The sequence below is a fragment of the Neodiprion virginianus genome, chromosome 5 (genome assembly GCF_021901495.1).
Source record: "Neodiprion virginianus isolate iyNeoVirg1 chromosome 5, iyNeoVirg1.1, whole genome shotgun sequence".
NCBI lineage: Eukaryota > Metazoa > Arthropoda > Insecta > Hymenoptera > Diprionidae > Neodiprion > Neodiprion virginianus.
Window position 1 is genome coordinate 35747593 of NC_060881.1, and position 10323 is coordinate 35757915.

The following is a 10323-nucleotide window of genomic DNA, read 5'->3' on the forward strand; positions in this document are numbered from 1 at the left end:
ATTCAAATATCTATAGCCCATGATGAATGATAAGTTAGACACCTAAGTAGGGTATGGTATGACAGACTATAATATGTAGATGGAATCTTCTGAGAGTGTGATTAATAGCGTTGGATACTCTAGAGCCCAACATGAGCTCTTACCAAAGTGTCGCAAGGCCCATGCGACAACTCCAGTCGGTGTGCCACCTCTGTTCTTCTTTTCTTTCTTCTATCTCATCTATAAAGAATATGTTATATTTATTACATCTAACTCGTACATGCCCCATCAATCAAGAGATGCCAATCTTGTTGGACGAATTATGTTGGAGAATTTTGTGCCCACAGAGCGGTCAGTGGTCGTAAGATTGTGCCAGCTATATACGAATACCTATGCATAGGTATAATGAGTTGATTCGTTCATTGTTTTTCACCCTGTTTACCAGTATGGATTTATAGTGTGTATAGTTGATGAGAGATATTTATCTTAAAAAGAATAATTGCGCGACTGTATCTGTTGAATGACAAACGCTATTTAATTTTATCTAGTTTTTAATAACCTCTGTACAGGAGAACCAAGATTTTCTAAACTAATTCCCCACCTTAAAAATTATGTGCATGATCTGAATTGTCAGAAAGGAATCCCGTGTAGCCAGAGCATCCATTCAACTCTCTTGTGGCTGATTCAATCAAGGATTGATTATTTCCAAACTGACAATAAAAGCGTATTGATATTACTTGGTTTTCGAAAATACTATAATTGGTGTATATAAATGATGTGCCAACAATGAGTGGACCATCCAGACATTTCAATGGCAAGGTGGCGCGATTTAAATATTAATCGTCACTGCAGTGCCTCTTTTTAATTATCAAAGCTTGTCGTTGATTGACACCAATGGAAATGATGCCAATGTCGATCCGTTTATCAAAATGAAACTGGCTGTAAGAATACAATATGCATTTTCTTCCACCCAAGTCTGCCATATCTTGGTCATCCTGTGCAGTAAACAATAGCAATCGTAAGCTACGCACTGAATTGTAAAAATGTTACGATATGCGAATTATTGTGTATTTCACTTCTTCATTTGTGTATTTCATCAATTACTAAAAAAATATGCGAGCAACGAGGCAGAAATGATTTAAAAATGACTTGAGCTTGAGCTAACACCACTTGAAACAGGACTCTTACGTAGGCTAAGGAGACACGCTATATATTGGTTAGGGCAAAGGATTGGGTTTCTATAGCTTCATTGTCTTGATAGAAAAGATCCTCACGTTATGTATATAATTTATATGTATAAATATACACATGAAAAAGTAATCAAGGGATATGCAAAGTAAGTGCAACAATCTGATGAAGTAAACAAGACGTAATACCGTGTGCTTAATCACAATGAATTGTGTATAAAAAGTATATTTAAATATTCGTATTCATACGAATATTATGTTTAACATGATTATATTATGATAATATGTGAGGATTTTCGGAATTGGAGTAGCATTGTTTTTCTACATGAAAACACGGCCGTTGAAAAATCCATCCAGTGTGGGCATATGGTGTTATTTCACTCATTGGAAGGCTAACAATATCACACCAGTTTGATTCACACGATTCAATTACAAATATCCGTTTATCACCCATAATGTTTTCTCATAATCAGGATAGCGACACGATGTCACAAATTGAAATTTTATTGTAAGATTTTCTCATGTTTTCACTACACAACAAGGACAATAACTACGACAAGAATCAAATTTGAAATCTTATGGACTCGTTAACACAGCTGCAAGTTAGAAACATGTCGGAGTCTATTGTACTTGAGTCTTATAATTTTTTGTCAATCAAAGTGAGACGGAAGCAGTCACGAATCCCAGTGATAGCGACACCAATGCCACAAAGGAACGACTTACCGCTCCATTGTGAAGCCACAATCAGGTACGAATGAACGGGCATCACGCGAGATATACGTGTTGGATTTTTTCAATGCTTCTACAAGTTTCTCCACTTTCCAAATTAGCGTTGCGACATGTTAAGAAAATGTTTGGCCCACCACCCAGACTAGTACAGGACATGTTGGAGAGTAGAGTTGCAAATGGATCTTGCTCATCCGTTTTTTCGATCCAGTTAGTGAACATCTCTCACTTTGCCCGACAATATTCAGTCGTTAAACATACTAACTCGAATCGGTGGAAATATTGGTCTATTCAATGTCTAGTGAGAAAAGCGTCTGTGTCATTCGGACTTCAACCCGTAACACACGAGTTTCGACTCAATGTGAAAACTATTCAGGTACAACACTGTCACTAGTATACGCGGTCATTTATTCATTGTCGAACGGGAGACCTGGGTGAGAAACAGCTACTAATACGGGTTTCACATAGAACCGCTGCGTCAGTCACATTCGTGTTCTGCAAAGAATAAATGACACTGCTATACATATAGTATACCTGTATAAGTTATAAACTGATTTACGATAACCCATGGTACGTACGTTGATTGTTGTTGACAGTAAAATAATAATCGTGTTGGTGAATAGAGATAACAGATTGGTTTATCCGAAGCAGTCTATAAATGCGAACGAAAGTACGAATTTTCACCATTGCAGCAGATATGCAAAGGCCAGAAAAGTGACTTTGGATGCGTACGTCGCTGGACGTTAAATTAATAATGTAAATAATATTATGACAAGTAGTTTCAAATATTTACAAAATTCTATCAAGAACTCGTGCGTTGTAGATTCTTTCCAAGTTTTGCTCATCCTGCATACGTTTGTATCGGATCGGGACCTAGCTTCGTCTGATTGCGTGAGTGCTAGTAGACGCGCTTACGATTCAAGGAATTGTACATGAATTGTTAATCACGCTGCATAGTATAACCTATGTTTGTCAAACCTATTGCTTCCTAGTATATGTAATATTTTATTGAAGCATACAAAATGTGAGATTTCCTCATTTTAAATGTAGTCAGCATAGAATATAACGAACAAGAGGATCATAATACCTATTGTAGCTAATATTTGTAATGTGATTCAAGATAGATATATCATAAATGTAAAAATTAATCTCCCTTGCTTTCAGTTTTGTACTTTACTATTTTTCTAACATCTCATTATTGATTACGAAAAGTCTCTTATAAATATTGCAAGCTTAGAGATCGGCATTTATTGTACATACATGTACATACATATTGCATACTGACTCTACGCATGTGTCTATCCAGAATAACCCGCAAAATTGTGAAATTGAGAAATATAACAAGAAATATATATGTATACATTTTACACACATACACGCGTATATATATATATATATGTATAGATATGTGTGTGTGTGTGTGTATATATATATATATATATATATATATATATATATATATATACACATACATATATATATACACACACATGTATATATAGACCAATTTTTTGTCATGTTGAAAATGTAATTATGTAGCAGTATCTCAACTTTGACCCGTGATTATCTGACTTGCGACAGAATTGTATCTTGAAATCTGATATTCTGTAAGAAAATTAATTTTAACAAGGGAGAAGAAGGGAGGGTCAGGTACAGATGTCAATTAATGATACACTGAATAATTCATTTTTGACAAGAATGTCAGTCGTACCACTTTTTGGAGCCAATACTTTGTTCAATTTCAGATAGTTAGGTGTCTATTGTTGCGTAAACATGCACAGGTATGATAATGCAATTGAATCTGATCCAAATTGACGTTATTCCAAACTCCTGTTTGTCCTCCTGTAGCGCAAATTTAGTCGGAGACTCTTGCACTATGATGGAGCCGTTTTACCTTTCAGATAGCCAACATGAAAACACGCACACGAACAACATTTCTGTGACTCGAGCCAAGTGACTTGCAACGTAAAGAGTTCAGTTGAGAAGCAGCTCCTACTGAAACAGTACTGGTTACTACAGGGACCTTGCATGGGATTTAATCATACCATCCACCTATCTGTAAGAAACTATCGGTCTCTATTTTGGAATGCCTGTGCACAGACAGGTGATGTGATTCGATGCCAAGTAAGCTCCTGGTAGATGTATCGAATTTGCAAGCTTCAATTGATAAAAAGTTCTGAGTTATGGCGAAAACTTTAGCGATAAAATAATCATGAGCATTGCGATCAATTATCCATTCAAAGCTGTGTTCAGTGTTCAACAAATTTTATTCAAATAGTCAGAATCTTAAATTACAGTTTCAGCTCAGGGCCAAATCTCAGTGAAATATCTAGTCTTGGAGTCGATATGTGACGGCCAAAGGAAATCACGTATGCCTGTTAGCATAGACATTATATCTTTGGCAAATATTTGAAATGTACCACATTAGGTTATGAACTCATAGAACAGATAAAAGCTGAATTTTAAATTGGCTAGTCTTGGAAATTTTGTGAACATGAGAATGGGATTAGAGTTGCTTTTGAAATTAAATGTGAAACACTGCACGAAAAATGTCAAGTTTTTGATTCGATTGTACAATTATTTTATTTATTATCAAAACACGAACAGGCAACTAATTTTATTTGAAAAGTAAAGTTCTCACTGTTTGAAATTGTCAACAATTTCGTCGTATTTCTTCAGCCGAAATTCCTTCCTTGCTTCATCTAGCAATACATTGTGTAGGAGATTACGCTTTTGAGAATATTCCTGATGCAAGCTTGGGTACACGTTTCCTGAAATGAAAGTCGTTACTACCACCACTGCAGTTTTGTTCTTTGTGTTTTCCCCTCTATCCATCGCCCCTCATAAACCAATGCATAAGCCTGACTTACTTAGATCAACCTGACACTGAATAGCGTGGCAAATAAATTATGAAGCGCATGTATTTACTGACAGTGTCACCTGTTTAAATGGTACAATGAAAAGTCAGTAATACAAAAATGGAGAGGGAACGATACTGAATTAACAATGATAAAACACAAGGAAATAAAAGTTATATCCTAATACCTACGTGAAGTTAGCCCCCCATTTTGAGAAATCAGAATTTTCGGAAATTGTTCCAGATTGTTTTAGTTGTTCTAAACGATGTTCCAAAACGCTGAAGTCGTAAGTTCAACGGCGGGTCTACCAAAAGGAAAAAAGAATTTTTGACTAGCCCCCCACTTTTTAAGAATCCAACTTTTTTCGATTGTTCCAGGTTGTTCTCGTTGTACTGAACATTGTTCCAAAACGGTCAAGTCGTAAGTTCAATAGCGGGCCTACCAAAAGGGAAAAAGCATTTTTGACTAGCCCCCCACTTTCCGAGAATCCAACTTTTTCCGATTGTTCCAGGTTGTTCTCGTCGTAGTGAATATTGTTCCAGAGGCACGATGTAGTAGGTCGAACCATAGGCTCGTAAAATTCAAAAAACGGGATTTTCAGTCGCCTACATTTTTGGGAGTCAACTTTCCAAGTGTTTCAGGTTGTTCCAGTCGTACTGAATATTGTTCCAGAGGCACGATGTAGTGGGTCAAACCATAGGCTCGTAAAATCAAAAAAACGGGATTTTCGGTCGCCTACATTTTTGGGAGTCAACTTCCCAACGTGTTCCAGGTTGTTCTAGTCGTACTGAATATTGTTCTAGAAGCACGATGTAGTGGGTCGAACCATAGACTCGTAAAATCAAATAAACGGGAGTTTCTTTTATTTTTCTCAATTTTCGTACTTCATTATGATGTTTGATGAGTTTTCAGATTTCATTATATTTGATACTTATTAAATCATAATTGATTGATTTTTCGATTTCAATCATGATGTGGATTTAAATAAAAAAATTATTATGTATTATGTATTTGGACAAGGTGCTTGAGCTCTGTTACGGCCCGATCCCAGAGCCTCTTGGCTGTTAGTACTCGAATCATTCTTATTCCTCTAATTCTGTTCAACATTCAATTCGGAAGTTGCTGTACTTAGATCACACGAATCTATCTGCTGCTTCTTATTCTGACTCATGGATGCGGGCTTGAATGAGAAATACCGATAGAATTGTACATTTCGTTTACTGATCAATTGTGTACGTCGATCGGATTTTCATCAACATCGGTCAATTCATCTGTAGCATTCGTTTGATTTTCAGCAGTATCATCGTAAATTTTCTCACTATTTCCAATCGAATCTATCACTAAGGATTCGACGGCCTCAACGTTGTCTGGATTGAGTGTTACTGTAAATTTTTCAGAAGTGTGGTCAGCATTGTAGGCAGAATCGAGTTCTTTTAGTAAAATTGGGATTTCCGACTTGATTTCAGTCGTTAGAAGTCACGGCTAATTTTGCTCTACCACTGAAAGATTTTGTAAAAAGTACGTCAATTTCTAATACAGTCCGACCTCCAAATAAGAAACCCGGCAATAAGAAACTTTCCCCAGTTCCTCACTCGAGCGCTTCCCCCACTCTGACTCGAACTCCGAGCTTGAGACTTTCGTGCGCGAAACCTCTGGTTAAGAAACCATCCTTGAAGGGAAAGAGTGAGTGAGACAGACAGAGGTAGCGAGCACGGAGCGCGCGCCGGGTGGGGGTATGCGATATATAAGAAAAACTGTTCCCCTTGGGGGCTTCTGGTTTCTTATTCGGAGGTTCGACTGTAATAAATTCCCTTCAACCGAGTTTTAAATCTTTTTCATAATCTGCTTGATGACTACTGTTCGATTCATACGCGAACAGACTCTACAATTTGATTCGAAAAAATAAGTCAATTACTTTTTTAATTTGTAATTGACTTTGTTTTTCATTACAAATTACAGTAAATGTAATTAATCAAAAAACTACTCCCGCTTTTCCGTAATATTTTGCCAAGTTGGTCATGCGAGGAAATGACCTCAAGAAATCTAGTCCCGTTTCTCCCTGATATTTTGTCACGTTGGTCACGCGAGGGAGACGACCTCATGAAAAACTACTCCCGTTGTGAATTCCGTTCTCCACGCCAAGTCTGGCTCATGTAGCTGAAGCTAGCAGCGAGTACTAACAGCCAAGAGGCTCTGGGATCGGGCCGTAACAGAGCTCAAGCACCCCGTCCAAATACATGATACATAATAATTTTTTTCTTGAAATCCACATCATAATTGAAATCGTAAAATCAATCAATTATGATTTAATAAGTATCAAATATAACGAAATTCGAAAACTCATGAAAAATCATAATGAAGTACGACCCACTACATTGTGCTTCTGGAAAAATATTCAGTACGACTAGAACAACCTGAAACACGTTGGAAAGTTGACTCCCAAAAATGTAGGCGACTGAAAATCCCGTTTTTTGAATTTTACGAGCCTATGGTTCGACCTACTACATCGTGCTTTTGGAACAATGTTCAGTACAACGAGAACAACCTGGAACAATCGAAAAAAGTTGGATTCTCAAAAAGTGGGGGCGAGTCAAAAATTCTTTTTCCCTTTTGGTAGACCCGCCATTGAACTTACGACTTCACCGTTTTGGAACATCGTTTAGAACAACTAGAACAAACTGGAACAACAAAAAAAAGTTCGATTTTTCAATAGTGCGGGGCTCGGTCAAAAAACGATTTTTAGCATTTTTCAATTGTGTTACACGAGTTATCAATATCAAGTTTTGGAACAATGTAGAACGAACTTAGAACAATCTGGAACAATTTCCGAAAATTCTGATTTCTCAAAATGGGAGGCTAACTTCACGTAGGTTATCCTAATGCTTTTCCGTTAACTTGCATGTATTACTGTTATAGTTGTTGTTGCTGCTGCTGTTATTATTATCATTATTATTATTATTATTGACAGTAGTAAGATTTGCTTATAGTGCCGTATCTTCTCGTTGTTACGCTGGTAAATTGCTATTGCTGTTTTTAATCATCCTTATATTACATATAAATTAGGCACATTTTACCACATTTTGCCACATTCTCACAGCAATAATGAAAATCAATCAAAAATTAAAATGTTACTGAAGAATTATTTATGTGAGTGTGCCACTCTTTAAAACTGTTAGATGCGTGCGCTTTGCAATTTTATACATCTGCCAAAACTCGAAACGTTTTTAAAAATATCTGTTTTCTTATATTTTCACCTCATTTTCAATTTCTTAGCCTTATGTGGGTTCAATACCTTTTAACTCCAGTACAGACTTTTTATAATACATTCCAGGATATAAACGTGGCGCATTGTACATCTTCGTGTAGGAACTAGTGAAGTTTTCATATCGGGGTACCAGAACCTTGAATAATTTGTGGACATACTGCTTTTCCAAAATCCAGAAATCTGCCAGTTTCATTGTTTCATGGTGAGCCGGGCCATGTCTCAGGGCTTCCGATATGAGCTATATTAATAAATTTTGAGACATCGGTTAGTTGTGAGTTATTATTAAATCAATTTGTTGCACCAGTGCACGTTGATTGTAAATCTAGGATCCGGCACATCATTGCATGCCCTATTAAAATTTGCTTATCCTAAACTTGACCCAATATAATATGCTAGCTCTGGTATGTCGGTGTTTTACCATACAAAGTTTAGTATGAATATTTTTTCATATGCTATGTTATGCAAGCTGCTCTGGGCTGAATTCTACGAGGATTATTCGGAGCGCTTGAGAAACGCAAAATATTAACATGTACCTCTAAATTTGAGTACCATTGCCAATATATTTTATATGTAATATGTGTGAAGGAAAAGCAATACCTAATGGATTGGACTTCAAATAAATTCTAGATATCAGAAGAATGTATTATCATACTGAATCGGAATTATGTAGGCAAGTTGAAAAAAAATCGTAATACGGATTTTGTAGAGTTGTAAATTATAGATCCAAGACACGTTCAGGATATTCTTAACGTCCAATAGTTCACCAGAGAAGTTTTTTGGGAGAATACTGGGAGAAATATGGAAAGAATCACTTTGAATCATATGATAACTGTGGATTCTCACAAGAAAAATCAGTATCATTTATAGTAATATCTTTGGAGTTCTTCAAACATTGCTCCACAGTTCTCAGAGTTTTTACTCACACGGAAATTTTGTAATTCGACGATAGTTATCACTATCGGTAGTTGAAATTGAGTTATCGATAGTGAAGATTGTCGACGAGTGTGCAAATTTTCGACCGGATTACCGCAGGAGATTTATCAAACTATCATAAATAAATACTGTCTTAAAAAGTTACCGCAATTGGTTTTATGATTACGTACGCGCTCGGCGTATCCCCTCGCCTCTTCACCTCGATTGAAATTCAATTCTAGTCGTTCATATTTAATGAGAGCCGTCACGGTTTTTCTCAATTTTAACAATCGCCCCTCTGGACCGGCTGGATTCTTGAGCCGCCGAGCTTTCGGTCGAACATATATATTGAGTTTAGATACCAAGTTAGATATATTTGCTTGATTCATTTTTGCGAAGTTCTAGAACTGTACGATCTCCTGTGAACAGAACTGCGTAGTGGTGAAATTGAATCAATTAATCCACAATTTTCATCATTAACTTTTAACTTGAGCGAACTTTGAATACGTCGTTTGAGGTTAACCACTCTGTAGCACGCACTGAAATATACTATAACCACAGAACTCTAATATATTATGACCCATGGAGCCTAGAGTTAAGGAGGCCGAACAGCATAGGAGAATCATGATAAACTTGAACCCTGAAATCGACGAAACAGATATATGTTGGTTGTAGTTCGAAATTCAGCCACGAGCGCGCTTGTGTTATCAGTGAAGCAAGTGTAACATCCGACCGGAACGTCCGTATGTTTTATCGACTATTATTACCACATGTTACTTTTATGAAATAACCAAACTCGAAGTACGAGAATCTTGTAACCATAAGGAATTAAAACAACGGTCTAACTATTTGGAATATCCCTAGATGGAAATAACTATGACAATCACTAACCAAAGCTTAAAAACCATGTTACGAGATCTTCGCACTACAAAGAGCTATAATATTATTATACGTTATTATATATCACTATCATATTAACACCATAATTAACTAACACGATTATATCCAATTATTATATAGCACTCGACAATGCCATTTGTGCAATCCGAGCTGAGAGCTATACTATAAGCAACTTACGCTATACCATATAGCCTGAAGTATAGAAGACTGTAAAACCATAGATAAATGTATTGTTACGTTCCGAGAGGAACGTTTCGAGTCGATTCTGATTTGCCGCGTGATTTAAATTGTTCTCCTGACTTACGTAGTTGGTATATGTAAATCTCGGGAATCCGCTGATCAGCTCCTCAGATCTTCTCGTTCAATTCGCCTACAATTCTGAGAGTTTGTTAGGTAAGGCTCGTGCCAACCATCACTATGCATGATTGAAATAATTATTTATGACAACACTTGGGTTAATTACACATTTATTAACAATCTCCTTCTAGTTCACAAT

At 36.5% G+C, this 10323-nt stretch overlaps 1 protein-coding gene across 3 annotated transcripts; it reads right to left on the reverse strand.

Annotated features, from left to right (window-relative positions):
• Positions 1–1825: 1825 nt before the first annotated feature.
• Positions 1826–9573, reverse strand: LOC124306417 (39S ribosomal protein L17, mitochondrial). Of its 3 annotated transcripts, none has more exons than XM_046767108.1 (5): positions 9454–9573; positions 9119–9346; positions 8043–8253; positions 4534–4663; positions 1826–2387 (listed from the first exon to the last, which is right to left on the reverse strand). In XM_046767108.1, exons 2-5 carry the CDS (start codon positions 9314–9316, stop codon positions 2375–2377), a joined length of 552 nt encoding a protein of 183 aa, XP_046623064.1. In that variant the 5' UTR covers positions 9317–9346; positions 9454–9573; the 3' UTR covers positions 1826–2374. The 3 variants fall into 3 exon arrangements, with proteins under 3 accessions (XP_046623064.1, XP_046623065.1, XP_046623063.1); XM_046767109.1 differs by having other exon boundaries at positions 9468–9483; XM_046767107.1 differs by having other exon boundaries at positions 9119–9461.
• Between the last annotated feature and the right edge of the window lie 750 nt (positions 9574–10323).